Source organism: Stegostoma tigrinum, chromosome 16 (assembly GCF_030684315.1).
Source record: "Stegostoma tigrinum isolate sSteTig4 chromosome 16, sSteTig4.hap1, whole genome shotgun sequence".
Classification (NCBI taxonomy): Eukaryota; Metazoa; Chordata; class Chondrichthyes; order Orectolobiformes; family Stegostomatidae; genus Stegostoma; species Stegostoma tigrinum.
Genome location: NC_081369.1, coordinates 839,810 through 861,076, shown reverse-complemented (window position 1 = coordinate 861,076; position 21,267 = coordinate 839,810). Strand labels below are relative to the sequence as shown.

The 21,267-nt window shown below is 41.8% G+C and overlaps 1 protein-coding gene across 3 annotated transcripts in view; it reads left to right on the top strand.

Annotated features, from left to right (window-relative positions):
• dnaaf1 (dynein axonemal assembly factor 1) overlaps positions 1 to 21,267 on the top strand; it is an 85,736-nt gene that overhangs the window by 42,672 nt on the left and 21,797 nt on the right. For all 3 annotated transcript variants that reach the window (XM_048546213.2, XM_048546212.2, XM_048546214.2), the window contains 4 exons: positions 459 to 550; positions 4,575 to 4,796; positions 5,901 to 6,067; positions 12,733 to 12,854. In XM_048546213.2, coding sequence (XP_048402170.1) covers positions 459 to 550; positions 4,575 to 4,796; positions 5,901 to 6,067; positions 12,733 to 12,854 — 603 coding nt within the window. The remainder of the gene's footprint in view (positions 1 to 458; positions 551 to 4,574; positions 4,797 to 5,900; positions 6,068 to 12,732; positions 12,855 to 21,267) is intronic.

The window sequence follows — 21,267 nt, the reverse complement described above, 5'->3', positions numbered from 1 at the left end:
AATACGGAGGAATGTATTATGTTTCATTCAAGTTTCTTTGACTGTTTTGCAAGACCACTCAATTTGCTTCTCGGAACACTTGCACCAAAATCTTTTTGTTTTTGCACTCAACTTTCACTGCTTAAATCTCTACCCATGACACTCACCAAATTTCTCGGGCGTCCCAAACTCAAGCATGAAGCAAACTCTGATGAATTACTCAATACAAATGAGACTCTGCCATCGCGGCTTCACCAACATTTGTGTGAGAAGTAATTCCTGCTTGTTTCAACATTTTCTCTCCTTCTCACCAGATGTTGGACCTACACAAATTGTTAAAAATAGTGCATTTTAATATGAAGAAGCTACACACAACAGAAAAATGTGCCAGGACATTGGTTACTTTCTCTCCTTCCTGTTTGATCTATGAATCAAGGCTCTGGTGCGAACCTGAAATATTCTTATCCTTAACTCGGCAGAATGACAAAGCAGTTCCTACGACAGCACTGTAAGGAGCAGAAGCTCTACCAGACACCTTACCTGAATGACACACTCTATTTGCACTTTAAAGGTTAGTGGAATTTTCAGTATCTTCAAATATTCGTAGCTACTAATTTCACAACTTGGAGTTTCCTTCATTGGCACAGCCTAGAGATTGGACCCAGAAATGTACCAATGTTGTCCTCATTTCACATCAGTCACAGCAAGTTTAACACCTGCACTCAGGAAAACCTTTCAGTTCTTGATTTAGCTTTTACTTTATGTAAGGACTGTAGATTGCCTGTAAAACTTGTTACTCCAAATTCCATGGCATTTTAAGCCATGTCATTGATCGGGGCCCAGACAATAGTGTACCCTTCCTACCACTTATGACAAGCACATTAGTGTGAATATTATCTGTCTACTTTGCTTGAATGCTGCTATACTCTGATACCACTGTATAAAACTGCCGTAGATCACAAATAAATTTAACAAGATTCTATACAATGCAACAAACTTAGTGGGCACTAAATATAAACAGTCACCCTACGCCACTTAGAATCATTGAATCCCTAAAGTGTGGAAATAGGCCCTTTGGCCCAATAAGTCCACACCTACCCATTCCCTTATAACCCACCTAATCCCCACATCCCTGAACAGAATAGGCAATTTACACGGATAATCCACCTAGCCTGCACATCTTTGGACTGTGGGAGGAAACTGGAGCACCTGGAGGAAACCTATGCAGACACGGGGAGAATGTGCGAATTCCACACAGACAGATGTTCAGCAGTGGAATCAAATCTGGGTGCCTGGCACTGTGAGTCTGCAGTGCTAACCACTAAGCTACCGTGCCACCCAAATGGAGTAGAAGGGTTCAAGTTATAAAATGTGATTAAATATTAACCCATTTTTATTCACTTGTTGATTGTCTTTTATGTTGATTTCAGGATTGATGATGAAATCGTGAGTTTGAGTTTACAAATACCCATCCCACTTTAAAGCGGCTGTCGGTTTTCACATTCAGTGCAAACTTAACTGTTTCTGCCTGAGATAAATGAAGCACTGAAGGTGCTGGAATGAAAAGTTTAAAATGGGCATTAATGCAAAAAGGTCATCATTTACCTATCGTAGTAAATCTTTGCCCAGTTTGTGTGACTGCTTGAAGTCTCATTGTGATTGTATCTGACAAAAATGTTGAAATTGCAAGCTCAGAAATTCAGGGGCGGCATGGTGGCTCATTGGTTAGCACTGCTGCCTCACAGCACCAGGGAGCCAGGTGATTCCACCCTCTGGCAACTGTCTGTGTGGACTTTGCACATTCTCCACGTATCTGTGTAAGTTTCCTCTGGGTGCTCCAGTTTTCACCCACAGTCCAAAGACATGCAGCCTCAGTGGTTTGGTCATGCTAAATTGCCCGTTTTATTTAGGGATGTGTAGCTTAGGTGGGTTATCAGGGGATGGGTCTGGGTGGGATGTTCCAAGGGTTGGTGTGGATTTATTGGTCAAAAGGACTGTTTCCACACTGTAGGGATTCTATTATTCACCTTCAAATGGCCAAGTTTGATATGAGTATGCTTTCAATATTTAAGAGATTTAAATGGTCAAGGTCAAAACTGACCTGAAAAGTATGTTTGCAGAAAGAACGTCAGAATTGTGTTCCCGTTTGTTAAATTTATGTGATTGATATAGCCAAGATAAATTGTACTTATCCAGGTATTAATCTTGTGGTGATTCAATTGCACCTCATTTCCATCAAAAGTGGAGGCTAATCTGACTCATGTAGAAGTTAATTTTTATGTATTTAAGACTGCATCAGAAGACAGCTGAAAAAATAATCTGAAAACAGTATAATCATAAATGATGGGGGTGGGGTTTGGTCTTCATGCTGCAGTGGTAGCGTCCCAATGTATGGTTCAGGAGGCCTGGCTTCAAGAGCCATCCTGCTCCAGAGATGTACAATATTGTTCCTGAATAGATTGCTCAGAAAAACATAAATAATCACAAATGAGGGGGCTTTGGTGGTGCAATTGTAGTGTCCCCACCTCTGAGCCAAGAGTCCTGGATTCAAATTTCAGTTGCTGTCGCCATGTTTAATAAAATTTCTGAACAGGTTTGTTGGTAAATATCTGCAATCACAAAAGACTGTCAAGCCACTGGACTTGTAAAGCCATGGTTATGGTGTGAATGATGTCTTAGAATGTAGAAACAGTCACCAGAATCATTAAGCGGTGAAAGTGAATTCCCAACTGTGTATTTATTTAACTTTTTTAGTAGTAGCCTTTTTGATGGCATGTTAATTCTGATAATTATAGAGGAATATAATTAAAATTTTGCTCATTTTGTATTTTTTGCATGGGGACATGGATGTGTCAAACATTTCAGTTGTGTAATAAATCTAATATTTTAATCAAAATTTTGAGAAATTTGTTTAAACAAAGGAAAGTCCTAGCTCTGTTCTCTCTCAGGTTATTTTTCCCCTCCTTCCTGCTGTTATTAAGGGGTGATTGAAGAACTAATAGCAGATAGTGGGAGTTGAATTCATTAAAAGAAACACTGGAATTAAGAATCAAATGATGACCATGAATCCATTGTCGACTGTTAAGAAAAAACCCATCTGGTCCACTAATGTCCTTTAAGGAAGGAAATTTGCCAACCTTACCTCATCTGACCTACATGTGACTCCAGACCTACATCAATGTGGTTGACTCTAAACTGCCTTCTGGGTAATTAGGAATAGGCAATAAATGCTGGCCTAGCCGGCGACGCCCTCAGCTGTGAATGAATAATTTAAACAAAAAATAAATAAAGCTCTTGCCTGTTTGTTTTAATGAATTTCAGTTGGAGGTAGGTGTAGTGGAATAAGGTAATGGAGTTCCCCAGTGGTCAGCTTTGGGATCCTTGCTTTTCCTGACATTTATTGATGATCGAAATGTTAATGTACAGGAAACAACTTCAAAACTGGGAAGCACTGCAAACTGTGAGGAGGATCAAGTAGAACTTCAAAGGGGCATTGACAAGTTGGTACAGAGGGCAAATAGTTGACAGATAAAGTTCAATGCAGAGAAGTGTGAGATGATATATTTTGCTAGAAAAATCATGAAGACAAAATATGAAAAATTGGGTAGAACCCCAAAGAAGCAAAGAAATCTGGGTGTATATGTGTATAAGTCATTAATGTTGGCCAGACAGGTGGAAGAGTAGTTAGTAAAACATAAAGTGCCCCAGGCTTTATTAAGAAGGAGGTGGAATACAAAAGCAAAGAGATCATGCTGAAGTTGGATAAGATACTACTTAGATGCTACCTAGCTAGAGAATTATGTACATTTTGGGCATCACATATCAGAAATGATATGAATGTATTGGAGAGAATGCAGACGTTTTCTAAGAATGGTTCTGAGAATTAGAAATGTCAGTTATATTGTCATAGAGATCCAAAGCATAAAAACACTCCCCAGCCCATCACGTCATGTAGGTCAAAAACGATCATCTCACCTGACTGTTCTAATCGCTTTTTCCAGCACTTGACCTATAGTTTTCTTGCAAAGATTGATTGGAGAATTTGGACTGCATACCTTGGAGAGGAGAAGACTAAGTGGAAATTTTCCGGAGGTTTTCAAAGATATGGTCAAAATATATATGGTAAAACTATTCCCACTTGTGAAAGGATTGAGAACAAGAGGGAACAGATTTGCAAAAGAAGCAAATGTAAACTTTTTCACATGGCAAAAGGTTAGGGTCTGGAATACAACACATGGAATCTTAATGGAAACAAGTTCAATCTCCACTTTCAAAAGGGCATTGGATGCATGTAAGTTATTCATTTATTTTCCATCCACTCTGAATATTGAGGGTGGAGAAAGCTGTTTATTTAAGGAAAGAACAGTTGCTCAGAAGATGCCTGATCTAACTGAAGTTTTTAGTATAGATTTCTCTTTAGTTTAACAACAATAATAATTTTTAATTGTCACAGTTAGAGGTTACCTACGTGTTTAAGATGTGACAGAGTCCAAAGTTGCACTATTCAGTTTTTAAATTTTCATCCAGGGTTATCTTGTCATACCAGATTTGACTTTCAGTTTGATGAGTCTTTTTTTCTGTACTGCCTGTTGTAGGCTTCTCCTGCATTGAGAATCTGGAGGAGTACACTGGCCTGAGGTGCCTGTGGCTGGAGAGTAATGGATTGTTACGGATTGAGAACCTGGATGCTCAGACTGAGCTGCGTTGCCTCTTCCTGCATCAAAACCTCATTCATAAAATAGAGAACTTGGAGCCACTGCAGAAGTTGGACTCTCTCAACCTGAGCAACAACTACATCAAAAGCATTGAGAATCTCTGTAAGTAAAGGTCAGGGGTCTGTCTGTCTGTTGCCATAGATATGAAGTGCGTGTAATATAAAGCGGGTGTTCACATCTCATTATTGCACTGTTCCTTGTCACACAGACTGTGTCTCATTTTGAAACCAGAGGAGAAAATCTAAATGGAAGTGAATATCAGTCCCACTCTAACGTGTGACAGAGTTTCCATCACATTAATGCAAGTGAGAATGCAAGTAAAAATGGTTTCCAAACTGGTTCCAATTTCTCAGTGTTCAGTTGTATGGAAGCTGTGAATGAGTGCAGGGCAGATGATGTCTGTACTGATGGGAGAGGCATAGGGAAAGTATGCACTGTGTATGGGAAAAAGAACAGGCTGAAGTATGCACGGTTGGGAACCGGCAGGGATGGTGAGAAAAGCCACTGTGTGATGGCAGGTGAGCAGGAGGATTGGTGCCAGACTGGGAGTGGCAGGAATAGGAGTGCATGGTGGTACTGTGGAGGAGGTCATTAAAGGTGTATGCAGTGGGTAGTGGAGCATAAGGTATGGGTGAAATGCAAGTACCAGATTACAAATTACAACCTGTGTGGTTAGTGTATTTCCTCTTTATAATGTTTTAGCACAGCTTCTCTCCCAGACTTCAGTTAAAACCAGCGAGTGAACTGAGTCAGCTCCTCTCCATCTCACATTTAGTCTTTCTCTCCCACACACAATCACTTATTTACTCACTGACTCTGCCTTGCTCCTTACCAAAGATCTCTATTTGACTCTGTCCTTTTCATCATTTTACAAAAGAATATAAAATGATAAGGAGCAGGAGTGGACCAAACAAATCCTGCAGCTACGCCAATTCCACTTCTGATCATCACATAACAAGTATTTGCAATATTGGAATGCTTTTCTATGTTTAAAAGTGGATGTTGTTACTGAGTTCTGGACATATCAAGATAAATAGCAACCGGCTTGTCTGTTTCCCAGGTTGGGCTTTTGACTACTGTACTTTAATATTAAAGAGAACAATCGATCCTTGGTAAATTGATGCACATCATCTGAAACTGCCTTCCCTGTGGTATTACGTGGACAATTGTAACTCCTTAATTCAGCCTGATCTTCTGCCTTCTTAGCCTGCCTGCCAGCACTCAAAACACTGCAGCTGGCTCACAACCGTTTGAGCACAGTGAAAGACATTGAACATCTTAAACAGTGCCCTAGCCTGAGTGTCCTTGACCTCTCGCACAACAAACTGACTGACCCTGACATCATCACTGTCTTTGAGGTGATGCCTGATCTGGTAAGTAAAGCGTATCTGTTAGTTCTGTAAATGTTGAATGCTTTGTACTTTGACAATGCAATGTGCAAAGTCAAAAATCACATGACACTAGGTTACAGCCCTGATGGAGGGTCCCTACATGAAATGTCGACCTTCCTGCTCCTTGGATGCTGTCTGATCTGTTGGCTCCTCCAGTTCCACATTTTATTAACTCTGACTTCCAGCATTTACAGTCCTTGCTATCTCATAGTACAACAGGCTTATTTGAAGACACAAGCTTTCAGAGTCTCGCCCCTTCTTCAGGTGTCAGAAGGAGCAAGACTCCAAAAGCTTGCGTCTTCAAATAACCCTGTTGGACTATAACTTGGTATTGTGTGATTTTTGGCCTTGTCCACTCCAGTCCAACATTGGTACCTCCACATCAATGCAATGTACAGCCCAGGTCTTAACAATGTGGATTGAGAATTATTTGCACTGAATGCAGAATTTAAATTTTCAATACCACATAAAATCTAGAAGAATATGGATGCTGAACTGATATCCTCTCTGGTGACAAGATGGTAAGATGTGTGAAAACTCTTTCGGTCAAGGATCTCAATTTTAATTCAGATCATCCTGTTAAATTTAAATAATCCTACCTGAATTGAAAGACGGCAAGGCAGAGGTGAACCACTTTGTGATTTTCATTTACCCAATGCTTAATTTCACATGGGTCAGCCACATTAGGGGCATTTAAACAGTCCTTGGATAAGCATATGGATAATGATGGGATCGTGTAGGGGGAGGGGCTTAGATTGGTTCACAGGTCGGTGCAACATCAAGGGCCGAAGGCCGTCTTCTGCGCTGTATTGTTCTATGTTCTATGTTCAGACTATTGCTGCACACCCTATACACCACCAGCTCCTGTGTTCAGACTGTCGCTGAACTTTTCCTTCATACTACAAACTGACCTATGCTAAGACGGTCAAAGAGCTGTTCCCTACACACCATAACCTCTTTTGTTTCTGTCACTGGGCTGTGCCCTATACACCCTTAGCTGCCATGTTTAGACTGTCACTGAACCATTCCCAAGAATGCATCAGCTCCTGTGCTCAGATTGTTATTCAATTGTTTGCTGTACAAGACCATTTCCAAGACTGACCTTTATCAATAGCAGATGCAAAACTGCCAGGATGAAGGCCAGGTTACAAATGAGCTTTCTGTAATAATTGACAAATCCTAACAAAGACCTAAGCTCCGCTACAGGCATGGAACTGTGGCACCTTTGATTGCCCTAACTTTACCTTCCAATGGGTGTAACCAGTCTTGTCAACACCTCTTCCATGTTCAATATTAAATGTGATTCTGTTATTGGTTAGCATTTACTTAATAATCCCAACTGCGCTAAGAAGTACATCAGAAACCAATTTAAGTTTATTTGTCAGTCTTGCGGTAACTGAGTGATTGGTGAAGGGAAATGGAACTGATCTATACATAGTATGACTTCTTCATCGAGGAAAGGGTCATGGTAACTGCCGATCCCTGCTGAATCACCCAAAGTAAAACTTTGACCATTCAGATTCCACCTGCTTGGCCTGAGTATTTTTCTATCCCCCAGCTAACTAGGATTGACAATTAAGTTTCTGCTGCATCTCCATGCCAATCCTCGTTCAATCAGTCCACACCTTCTCATACTGTACAAACTGGTGCTCCCTTATCAGGTTGCTGTCAATCTAAATGGTGCAATACCGAAAGCTTTGGCTTTGTATCTCCTCGTAACAATTTTTTCAAACTAACATGGAGAATACCACAAATAGACCAAACAGCATTTTACCAGATTTATGAGTATTATAAAAAGACAGTAACCAAATCATGCAGCAAGATATTCAATCAGTTATTAATATTGGAGTCTGTCTAGACAGAAAAGTTGAGCAAGAAGTAATGACAGAAGGAAATGAAAAGTGAGAGAGATGAACAAAAGGCCCGATTGAAGCTGGTATGTACATGCACACCTGGAACCAGTGCCAGTGTGTACATGCAGATCTGGAGTCTGTGCTGGGGGTTAGGTACAGACCTGGAACCGTGCTGGTATAAATGTGCAGATCTGGAGCCTGCACTGGTATATATGTGAAGATCTGCAACCCGTGGCGGTGTCTGCGCAGACCTGCAGCCCGTGGCAGTGTCTGTGCGCAGACCTACAGCCTGTGTTAATGTGTACCATATGCTGATACATAAGTCACAAGAAGTTAGTATGCAGTTACATAAATGGTTAGGATAACAAGTGGGATGTTGTATTTGATGTACGGGAATCAAATGCAATAGTGATGTTTTGCTGCATTTATAAATAGCGTTGATGAGATCACAGTCTTTGGTCTAAGGTATGAGACTTATTTGATGAGGAAAGGTTGGACAAATTGGGTCTGTACCAGTGCGACACACACAATTCCCCTGTAACCCGTCAACCCCAGAGCCACAATACTAAACCTCACCTGAACACCCTCCCAAGCTGTCTGGTACCCAGCATTGGAAACCATAGTCACATTGCGTGGAGCTATTTTATTATATGGCAGCAGAAGTTCTTCATTTTTGTTTGCCTCTTTTTATGAAGCCTGTCAAGTGCTTAGATTTCAGTGTGATACACGTCTGACCGCAGTTTTGTCAGACAATTGCATATAAATTGATTGTTGGCTTTTTGGGACAGAATTCGCAGTCTGAAGTTGGTGAACTCCATGTTGAGTCCAGAGGCTGTAAAGTACCCAATCAGAAGGTGAGAAATTGCTCCCTCAGCTTATGTTGTGGAGGTGCCAGTGTTAGACTGGGGTGGACAAAGTCAGAAATCACACAACAACAGGTTATAATCCAACAGGTTCATTTGAAATCACAAGCTTCTGGAGCATTGCTGTTTTGTCAGGTGAAGATTTCACCTGATCCGGGCTGGCAAGCCATTATAGTTGCTATTGGTATGCTAACTCGAGACAACAATAGACTCCCACTAGGCCTGAATTAAGTAAAAGAACTTGTAGGCTGGTGTCCAGGAGAATGCACGCCCCGGAAAGTGCACCTACATCTGGCTTAGAACAGTTAAATTGCTTAGCAACATCCAAATCAAAACCAGTCAAAATAAATGTCTGGTTAAATGGGCATCTGGTTGTAATGGAGGTTGACACCGGCGTGGCTGTATTAGTGATTGCAGAGTCAGCCTTAAACAAAATTCACTCTGGACTCCACACTTCAAGCTTGTGTGAGACCATGGCTAGACTGAGAATCTATATAGGAGAACCTTTACGCATTAACGGCACAATTTTGGTTCCTGTCTCATATGAGAAGTAGTTGGTTTAGTTTCCACTGATTCTAGTAAAAGGCCCAAGCCTGATGAGGTGAAATTGGTTGAGAAAGATTTGCCTTCATTGATTCAACATTTTTCGATTAGAAAATGGCTGTCCAGTGAAGTTCTAATTAAATATCTAGAGATTTTTCAGGAAGATCTATGGACTTTCAAGGGAGACAAGACCTCCTTACATGTTGACCAGGAAGCAATTCCACAATTCTACGTGGCCCACCCAGTGCCATCCGCCTCGTGTGCAAAATTAGATGCACAGATCAGGAGGTTGGAACGGAATCATCAAACCAGTACAGTTTGCAGAATGGGCAGCACTAGACATCCCAGTTGTGAAGCTTGATAGGTTGGTTTGCCTTTGTGGGGATTTTAAATAAATGGTAAACCACCTCTCACAGCTGGATAAATATCCAATCCCTCACATGCAGGACTTGTATGCAAAGCTGGCAGCGGGGAGCTATCTTTCACAAAGCAGGACGTGAACAATGCCTACTTACTGATGTGGTCAGTTAAGGACTCCCAGAAATATAGAACATAGAACAATACAACGTAGAACAGGCCCTTCGGCCCTCGATGTTGCGCCGACCTGTGAACTAATCCAAGCCCCTCCCCCTACACTATCCTATATGCTTTAATTAATACCCATAAGGGTTTGTACCAATATACAAGACTGCTTTTTCTGGTAGTTTCAGACTATGCCATTATTCAGCAGATGATGGAGAGTATTTTACAAGGACTACCTCCCAATCACAGTTTATCTGGATGTTCATACATGGAAGATCGATAAAGAGCACTTAGACATTTCTCCAAGGCGGGTGCCCACCTTAGAAGGGAAAATGCATGTTCCAGGCACCCCAAGTGACCTACTTGGGCTGCGGTGTTGACAAGACTGGTTACACCCATTGGAAGGTAAAGTTAGGGCAATCAAAGGTGCCACAGTTCCCATGCCTGTAGCGGAGCTTAGGTCTTTGTTAGGATTTGTCAATTATTACAGAAAGCTCATTTGTAACCCGGCCTTCATCCTGGCAGTTTTGCATCTGCTATTGATAAAGATCAGTCTTGGAAATGGTCTTGTAGCCAAGATATAGCCTTTGGAGAAATGAAGAAGTAGCTATCACCACTAATGTGTTGGCACACTATGATCTCATGCAAGATCTGGTGCTGACATGCAATGCCTCCCCATGCAGCATTGGGCTAGTAGTGGCTCAAAGATGGCCCAATGCTTTAGGAAACAAGATATGGTGGCTTGCTGTCCAGTCTTGTCTATACCAGTGACCAGAAAATGTGGTACATACCATCTCTACTGTATCGTTAACCACATTGCTTTTCTCCTTTAACACATTGGAGGAGGGAGACAGAAAAAGAATATATATGTGCAAGGAATTTGGAAAATTCAAAGACGTTGGTAGAGAAGAAAGGAAGGATAGAGGTATAAAAGGAAAGAGACTTAATAGCTCGAACAGTTCATCCACTTCACCAACACCTTCCACCCCAACCTTCAGTTCACCTGGGCCATCTCCAGCACGTCCCTCACCTTCCTGGACCTCTCAGTCTCCATCTCAGGCAACCAGCTTGTAACTGATGTCCATTTCAAGCCCACCGACTCCCACAGCTACCTAGAATACACCTCTTCCCACCCACCCTCCTGCAAAAATTCCATCCCCTATTCCCAATTCCTCCGCCCCGCCGCGTCTGGTCCCTGGATGAGGCATTCCACTCCCGCTCATCCCAGATGTCCAAGTTCTTCAAGGACCGCAACTTTCCCCCCCGCAGTGGTCGAGAACGCCCTTGACCGCGTCTCCCGCATTTCCCGCAACACATCCCTCACACCCTGCCCCCGCCACAACCGCCCAAAGAGGATCCCCCTCGTTCTCACACACCACCCCACCAACCTCCGGATACAACACATCATCCTCCGACACTTCCGCCATCTACAATCCGACCCCACCACCCAAGACATTTTTCCATCCCCACCCTTGTCTGCTTTCCGGAGAGACCACTCTCTCCGTGACTCCCTTGTTCGCTCCACACTGCCCTCCAACCCCACCACACCCGGCACCTTCCCCTGCAACCGCAGGAAATGCTACACTTGCCCCCACACCTCCTCCCTCACCCCTATCCCAGGCCCCAAGATGACTTCCATATTAAGCAGAGGTTCACGTGCACATCTGCTAATGTGGTATACTGCATCCATTGTAATTGGGGAAACCAAGCGGAGACTTGGGGACCACTTTGCAGAACACCTCTGCTCAGTTCGCAATAAACAACTGCACCTTCCCAGTCGCAAACCATTTCCACTCCCCCTCCCATTCTTTAGATGACATGTCCATCATGGGCCTCCTGCAGTGCCACAATGATGCCACCCGAAGGTTGCAGGAACAGCAACTCATATTCCACTTGGGCACCCTGCAGCCCAATGGTATCAATGTGGACTTCACCAGCTTCAAAATCTCCCCTTCCCCCACCACATCCCAAAACTAGCCCAGTTCGTCCCCTCCCCCCACTGCACCACACAACCAGCCCAGCTCTTCCCCTCCACCCACTGCATCCCAAAACCAATCCAACCTGTCTCTGCCTCCCTAACTTGTTCTTCCTCTCACCCATCCCTTCCTCCCACCCCAAGCCGCACCTCCATCTCCTACCTACTATCCTCACCCCATCTCCTTGACCTGTCCGTCTTCCCTGGACTGACCTGTCCCCTCCCTACCACCCCACCTATACTCTCCTTTCCACCTATCTTCTTTTCTCTCCATCTTCGGTCCGCCTCCCCCTCTCTCCCTATTTATTCCAGAACCCTCACCCCATCCCCCTCTCTGATGAAGGGTCTAGGCCCAAAACGTCAGCTTTTGTGCTCCTGAGATGCTGCTTGGCCTGCTGTGTTCATCCAGCTTCACACTTTGTTATCTTGGATTCTCCAGCATCTGCAGTTCCTATTATCTCAGACTTAATAACAGCCTCACTGTGAAAACAGCAAACAAGAAGAGTGAAGCACATTGAAATGCTGAGCAGATCTGACAGCATCTGTGGAGATAGAAACAGAGTTAAAGTCTCAAGTCAACTGTGACTCTTTTACAGTTCCGTGTTGTCTGATTCACCAAGAGCTGTACCAAAAAGATCATTCATATTCAATAGATGTACTTTTAAAACATAGAACACATTCACAAATTGGTATTATGTGTCCAAAGAAATGCTAGAATGTTTGTTCTATAATGTTTATTTCATGACCTCGCGAAAATCTCTGGCTGCTGATATATTCCCTTGTTGCAATGTTTCCATTAATTTCAGATGTGCTACAAGTGATGACATGCTGTGGAGACTGACATGTTGCCAGACTCGTCATTAAATATCGTTTTTATTCTGTTTTCCACAGCACGTGTTGAATCTGATGGGCAATGAAGTCATTAGGAAAATCTCAAACTATAGGAAGGTTGTGACTGTGCGCTTGCATCATCTGACCTACCTGGATGACAGACCAGTTTTTCCAAAAGACAGGTAGATGTCTGAATGGCACTTGAGTTAGCTAAAGCCATGTTTAATCACTGCAAGAGTTAGCAGGAAAATCAAAAGAATGACCATAGGGCAGTCTGGTGAGGACCGCACTGCTATCTAATTGTAATGAGGAGATGAGGCGTAAATAGATGTAGCACAGACTCATTATGTTTAAATACTTCTATCAAATGTCTTCTCAACCTTTTTTGGGAACATGCAGCTATACTGATCTATCCATGGAACTAAGGTTCTTCATTTCTGGGCCATTGTAGTGAATCTTTCCTGCACTGTCTTGAAAACATTGGAATTCTTTATAAGGTGTAGTGCCCAGAACTAGACACAATCCTCCAATTTCTGAGCCAGACCAGTATTATATAAAGATTCATCATAACTTACTGTCTCAATTTGTAAAACTGATGATTGCGTATGCCTTTCGTGCCACCTTCAGAGATTGTGCACTTATATCCCAGGTTTCTCTGTTGTTGCAGCTGTTTTAGAATTGTATCCTTTCATTTGTATTGTTTCTCCTTTCTTCTCCTACCAAGAGGTATTATTTCACACTTCTCTACATTAAATGTCATCTACCATGTGTCTTCCAATTTTACCAAACTGACTATGCCCTCCTGAACTCCACATCTATCCTTCTTTTAGTGCACGATACTTCCAAGTTTTGTCCCATCTGCAAACTTCAAATTTGAGCATCCAAGTTTAGATTATCAATATGAATCCATAAACTGTGGTTTTGAACCTGACCCCAAACTAACAATTGCACCCATCCTACTCCTAACAGTGTCACCCATTCTGACCCTTCACAGTGTCACTTATCCAGCCCCCTTACAGTGATACCTATCCTGAACCATTTTGGGTGCCATCCTACAGTTTAACAAATAACTGTTGAAGATTCTGTTTCCCATTACTTAGCAACATTGTCACTGCCTCACTTATTCATTGGTTTTAAATTTGTTGAAATGCTCAATTATTTAGCACTATATTACATTTCTCAAATCCAGGTACACTGCATCAACTGCACTTCCCTCATCATTCTTCTCAACATTTCATAATAAGCTCGACAAGATGGTTAGAGACAACTGGCCTGTAAATGATCACTGCCAGCTTTCTTTACAGCTTCCATCCTTGCTGAGGTCACTATTAATTTTGTTCTGAATTAACATGTCTGAAAGCTTTCCTACTGGTTAAACTGACTGGGCTATAATTGATGGGATTATGTTTAAACCCTTTTCGAAAAAAGGCTGTGACATTTTCAATTTGAGCCTCATACAAAAGGAGAACTGGAAAATTTTGGCCAATACCTCAGCTATTTCCTCCCTTTGCTCCTTCATTATCCTCAAGCCACCTTAACCAAATCAAATTTATTTATCAGCTGCTAGGACCTCTCTACCCTTACTGCTCCTTTAAGCCCAAATTGCCACCACTGCAGACCATATCTCAGGTACACTGTTAGTGTGTCTACTCTTGGGATAGGTCCACTCTGTTGTTCCTTTTAACCTCACTGCTACTGCTCCTGAATCCCATACAGATTCATAATTGGTCTTCGATCTCTCTGCTGGTGTGGCTCTTTTTAACCTCACTACAACCATTCCAGAACCCTTCACAGGTTTGCCAACGGATAGTATATTCTCCCTTGGAGCTTTAATCATTATAAGACCTCAAGAAAAGGTATCTGGCCTAATTTGAATGGCCACACTATTCATTTGCCCAGTAAGACTTCACCAGTTCAGTTTTGGAAGCTGCTGCATCTTTTCTCAGATCCAAAGTTGCTTGAGTTACAAACACTTGCTACAGATGTTTTTCCTCTGTATCACCTTGGTGTCCAGCAGCTCCTACATGCTGCTGCTGCCACACATCACCTGACTTGCTATTGCTATTGTATTTCATTTAATTTATTAATAATCACTCTAGTATCTGTGCATTTTTATGCTATAATGCTGTAGTCCCAATTGTTTTAAGCACTAGACCACTTTTTGATTTTAAGTGCAGCCCAGGGTCTACCTTTAAGAAAATACTGAATAAACAGTTTATTTTTAGTGCTACATGTATCTAAAATCACAAATAGAATTCTTCATTTTGTCCTCTACTATCAAGTCCCTGTGTGACATCTATGACTGCACGCTATCTGGAGTGGGTAATTTTCTCCATTTAGAAGTCCCCCAAAACAATCACTGTCATTGACCTGAGTTTCATGTCAACATTACTTTGTGTAGTAAATATTTTCATTTTATTTCAACTACATTGGAAATCAAAACTTTGAAAGAATTTGACAGCCCACCCATCAATGTCTGCTTGAAGGAATGGATCAGAGACAAATAAGATGATTTATATCATCACATTTCCTGAAATTGTTGAATCCCTCTGCTAACTTTCTCAAGTGGGCACAGAGGTTTTCCCATGAAACAATTTTTCTTTGTCTTTGTTTCTATTAATTTTGCTCCAGAATTGAGAAGGATAGGAGTATTTTATTTTTTAACAGGGAGGACCCAGCTTCAATTTCAATGCCTTCACAATACGAGTCAGAAGCACAAAGTCTCTTTCCTTTCTTTGCAGTTCAAAGTTCAGTTCCACGATACATTGACTGATAGCTCACAGCATACTTCATTCCTTGATTTTGGGTCAGTGGTGAATTTGGACATTAGATCAAAAAATCTTAGCAGGACCTTCTCTCGACTTAACTACATCACAGCAGCTTGGAGGGCTGTCACTGTTAACAGCATCAAGTTCAATAATAAGGATTTGAACAAGTGATGCTGAAGGGAACTTACTTGAATTGAGCTTATAATCTCAACAGGAACTTTCATTACATGAGAAAGCCCCATAATTTTACCCACCAATCTTGCTAGTACACTTCACAATGGTAATTGACAAAAGAGGGGAAATCAGATTAATTCCTGAAAAATGCAACAAAGCCCACGTTGGTGCCGAACATGTCTGATGTGCCATTAGCTGTGATGAAAAATTAGTGCCTTAATTCGAATGTTTTTCTCAGCCACATACCTTTCGAATTTGTTGTAAATATCCTACCTTTTGTTTTCTTTAAGGGCAAAAAGTCCTAACAGTCATCTTTAGTTGTCATGTCCTTAAACACCATGCACACAAAAACGATCAGCTAGACTGTCAATCAAGTTAACGGCTTCATCAAACTTCAGCGGGAATCCTTTCACAATCCTTCACGTCCCACTTTTGTTTGCTGAAAGACATCTTCAGTCAAAGATTCCACATGGCTTGCTATTGTAGAATCACCAAGTGACATGCTGTAGGTTGTCTTATTATTTCATCTTTGTTCATAAAGTCTTTGATGAAGAGTCAATAACAGCAGCCATTTCTACTTTAATTACTTTACTATCTGTGAATGATTTCTTGTGGCTTGCCAGACGTTTGCAGATGATTAATCCAGAAACTCAGCTATATTCTGGGGACCCGTGTTCAGATCCCACCCCAGCAGATGGTGGAATTTGAATTCAATAAAACATATCAGGAATTAAGAAGCTACTGATGATCTTTTTCAATTGTCAAAAAAACATAATATCCTTTAGGGATGGAAATCGGCCATCCTCACCTGATCTGCTCTATATTTGATTCTAGACCCATGGTAATGTGGGTGACTCTCAATTGCCCTCTAAATGGCGCAACAAGCCACTCAGTTGTATTAATTGCTACAAAGTCTCAGTGAAGGAGTGAAACCTGATGGACCACCTGGCATTGACCTAGGCACCAGAAAAAACAATGGGAGAAACAGCCGTGTCAATCCTGCAAAGTCCTCCTTACTAACATCTGAGGGGCTGGTGCTAAAATTGGGAGAGCAACAGCCTGCAATAGTCAGGGTCACAGAATCATACAGACACCAGACACCACTATCACTATCCCTGGATATATCTGGTCTCACCAGACCTAGCAGAGGTGGAGGCACAATGGTATATAGTTGGGCGGGAATTGCCGTGGGAGTCCTCAACATTGACTCCAGACCTCACGAAGTCTCATGGCTTCAGATTAACATGAGTAAGGAAACCTCCTGCTGATTACCATGTAGCGCCATCCAATACCTAATGAATCAGTGTTCCTCCAGGTTCAGCAACTTTTGGAGGAAGCATGGAGAGTAGCAAGGACACAAAATGTATTCTGGGAGGGGATTTCAAGTTCCATCACCAAGAATGTATCAGCATCCGCACCACTGTTCGAGCTGGTTGGGTCCAGAAGGACATTGCTGCCAGACCAAATCTGCAGCAGGCAGTGAGAGAACAAAACATACTTGACCTCAGCCTCACCAATCTGCCGACTGCAGATGCATTTATCTGTGACAGTGCCAGTAAGAATAACTGCCACACGGTTCTCATGGAAACGAAGTCCCGCTTCACACCAAGAATACCCTTCATTGTGTTGCGTGGCACTTTCTCTGTGCTAAATGGGACAGACTTCAAACAGATCTAGCAACACAAGACTGAGCAAGTATGAGATGTTAGATCAGGTGGCATGGTAGCACAGTGGTGAGCACAGCTGCTTCACAGCACCAGGGACCTGGGTTTGATTACAGCCTTGGGGGACTGTGTTTGCATGTTCTGTCTGTGTCTACGTGGGTTTTCCACTAGGTGCTCCAGTTTCCTCCCACAGTCGGTGGATTAGCCGTGGATGCTCTTTGGAAGATCAATACCTGTTGGGCTGAATGACCTATTTTTGCACCAAAGTGATTCTGTGTTGTGGGCCATCAACTGCAGGAGAATTGTACTCCAGCACAACCTGCACCTCATGGTCCAGCATATCCCCCACTAAATGATTAGCATCAAGCTAGGGGATCAACCTACAAAAGAGCTGAATTCCAGAGGTCACGTGGTAGTGACAGCCCTTGACATGAAGGCTTCCTTTGACTACATCTGGCATCAAGAAGCCCCAGCAAAATTGGAATCAGTGGGTGTCAGGGGCAAACTCTGGTCTCGTTGGAGTCATACCTGACATACAGAAAGATGGTTGTATTTGTTGAAGGCCAGTCACTTAGCTCCAGGATATCTCTGCAGGAGTTCCTTAGTGTACTGTCTCTGGTGCAATCATCTTCAGCTGCTTCATCAATGACCTTCCCTCCATCATTAGGTCAGAAGGGGGGATGTTCATCGTTGATTGCACAATGTTCAGCACCATTCTCTACTCCTCAAATGCTGAAGCAGTCCATGTTGATATGTAACAAGAACTAGACAAATATCCAGGCAGTCATGTTTTCATCATACAAATGCCAGGCAGTGACAATCTCCAATAATCTAACCACTGGTCCTTAACATTTCACTGGTGTTACCATCATTTGAATTCCCCACTATCATGGTTCTTGGGGTTACCATTGAATAGAAACTCAGTTGGACTCCCCATATAAACACAGTGGCCACCAGAGCAAATCAGATGCTAAGAATACTGTGGAAAGTAACTCAGCTCCTGACTTACCAAAGTCCGTCATCAACATGGTACAAGTCAGGATTCCCACTTGCCTGGATGAATGCAACTCCAACAGCACTGAAGAAGCTTGACATCATCTAGGACAAAGTGACCCTCTCGAATGACACCACATCCACAAGCATCCACTCCCTCCAGCACTGACACTCTGTAGCAGCAGTGTGTATTGTCTAAAAGATGCACTGCAGAAATTCACCAATGATCCTTACAAACTCACGATCACTACCATCTGGAAGGCAGCAGATGCATGGGAATACCACCACCTGCAAGTTCCCCTCCATGCCACTCACCACCCTATCTTGAAAATATTTCTCCATTCCTTCATAGTTGCTGGGTCAAAATCAGTCAAACCTGGGCGGTAGGAGTGGCAGCACCAAATACCAACATGTTCAGTTCAAACACAAGAGATTTTAACCTGATGAACATGAACCTGACTGTACACTGAGGAGAATTAGTGCCATGAACTGCAGGTGGACAACCTTCAATTTCCTAAACCCACCAAACTCATTAATATGCCTCCTCTGAAACTCAAGATGAATATTGACCCTTTATGAGGTGCTGTTCCCAAAACAACACCTAGCCCTCCCATTGTGAAATAACCAGGGCTTTGCACAGCTGCTGCAAACCTTTTACTCATTTTTTGTAATTGTTCCTGTAACAGGTAAAACTACACTGAAAATGACAGGGATAAATTAATGCATGCCTGATCTGAATAAAATACATCTTTTGAACAATAAATTTGAAAACAACATCATAAATGCATGCTTGTTATTATTTTCAAAAACAGTATCACACAACAATGCAGCTCTTTGTTTCATTGGGTCAGGGAAATTTGGCAATTGTGTCACACTTTGCACACACAATGCAAAAATTCATAATTGGATCACAAATTTTAACTTTCTGGCTCACCTCAATGGTTGAACTTCTCTCAAAGGCTCTTGAATTTGTGGAATTTTTTAGTGCAGAGGACCATTAGAGGCTGCATCATTAAGTGTAGTCAAGACTGAGATCGACAGATTTTTAATTAGTAAGGTAATTAAGGGTTTTGAGAGAAAAGGCAGGAAAGTGGTGTTGAGGAGTATCAGACGAGCCATGATCTGATTGAATGGTAGAGCAGCTGGCCTGAATGGCCTATTTCTGCTTCTATGTCTTTGAAAACAAGTTGTAACCATAGGAGTGACCTCCCACCTGAAAGCTGTAACATTCTGGATGTTCAAGATATGCAGACCCAAAAGCCAACCTTTAGAGTGATCAACAACAGAGTGATTTCATGATCTTCAAGATGAACCATTAATGATGAGTGATGAACTTGGTTCACCTGATAAGAAACAAAAAATGTATAGCTTTGACATGGAATAGGAAAATTAATTTCTGTTCACAACTGCAAAAGACAATAGTATTTGGCTTTGTACACTACCAATGGATATTGATAATTAAGAAGGGAAATCTTGAGAATCACCATATAAGGATGCGCTGTAAATTCATGAATAAGTTTCCCTTGAACAGCATGCTTTGGACAAAGAAAGTTGGCCATTTTGAAAACTTAACAGTCATTTTGTTTCCAAAATGAAAGGCCTGCACTGAAGCATCACTTCAATTTTGCCATCTTTTCTTTTCACTCATGTGACATGGGTATCACTGGCTGGGCCAGCATTTATTTCCCCTTCTGTAGTTCCCCTTGGAAAGGTTGTGGTGAGTTGCCTTGAGCCTCTGCAGTCTGTGTGCTGTAGCTTGACCCACAATGCTGTTAAGGAGTAAATTCCAGGTTCTTGACCCTGCAACAATGAACCAGTCATATTTCACTCAATGGAATGATTTAACTTCCCAAGTTGAACAACTATTGTAGAGTGTGTTAGGAGATGGTGATTTTTTTTGCAAAAAAAGTATTCATTTTGTTCATGATTATTGGACTGCCACTCGAAAAAAGCCACTTCTGTTCTGTCCTTGTTTCCTATTTGCTAACTAATTCTCTACCCATGTCAGTGGACTATCTCTAGTCTTATGTGCTTTTACTTTACTTTTATTTTCTCATTTGGGACTTATCAAAAGTTTTCTGATGCTCCAAGTAAATCACATCAACTAACTTCCCCTTTACCAATTGACTAGTTACACCCCCTCAAATATCCATGCTGACTCTGTCTGATCCTGTCACTGTTTTCCAACTGCTCTACTATTAAATCTTTTATGATGGATTCAAGCGTTTTCCCCAGGATCAGACAGCGTCAGCATGGATGTCTGAGGGGGTGTAACTAGTCAGTTGGTAAAGGGGAAGTTAGTTGATGTGATTTACTTGGACCATCAGAAGACTTTTGATAAGGTCCCCATTATCAATGTCACACCAATTAGCCTATATTTCCCTGTTTTCTCTCTACCAGTTCGTTTAAGTAGTAGTGTTATATTAGCTACCCTTCACTTCAAGGAACTGTTTCAGAGTCTATCCAACTACAAAACTTTGTTCTGACGTCCTCTGTTCTGTGGAAGGGTCACTGAACTCAAAACTGTGATCTTTATCCACAGATGCTTCCAGACCTGCTGAGCTTTTCCACCAATTTCAGTTTTTGTTATCACCAGATAACATTAGGAGCCTGGATACTTCGACACTTAAGTCTAATAACGTAAATGCCAGCTCAGATTGGGGAATCTTAACTAGAATTTTTGCAATCTTGCATAAAACTACTGAATTCTGATATGTATTCTTATGTGGAAGTATTTTCATTACGTAAGTTTAATCATGCATCATGAGTAAACCATATTTTTAATAGATCTTTTACATATAAGTTGATAATGTATCCAAATCTTAATCTGTGTTTAAACTGTCAGCCTCCAACTCTGAAATCTTTGTTTCTTACCTTAATATTATATCATAATGAAACTGCCAAAGCCTTGTTTCTTCTTTGGAAAACAAGTCTACAGTTTGCTTTCAGAAAACAGGCATGGATAATCACACCCTGCTACATTGCGTTTAGATTGG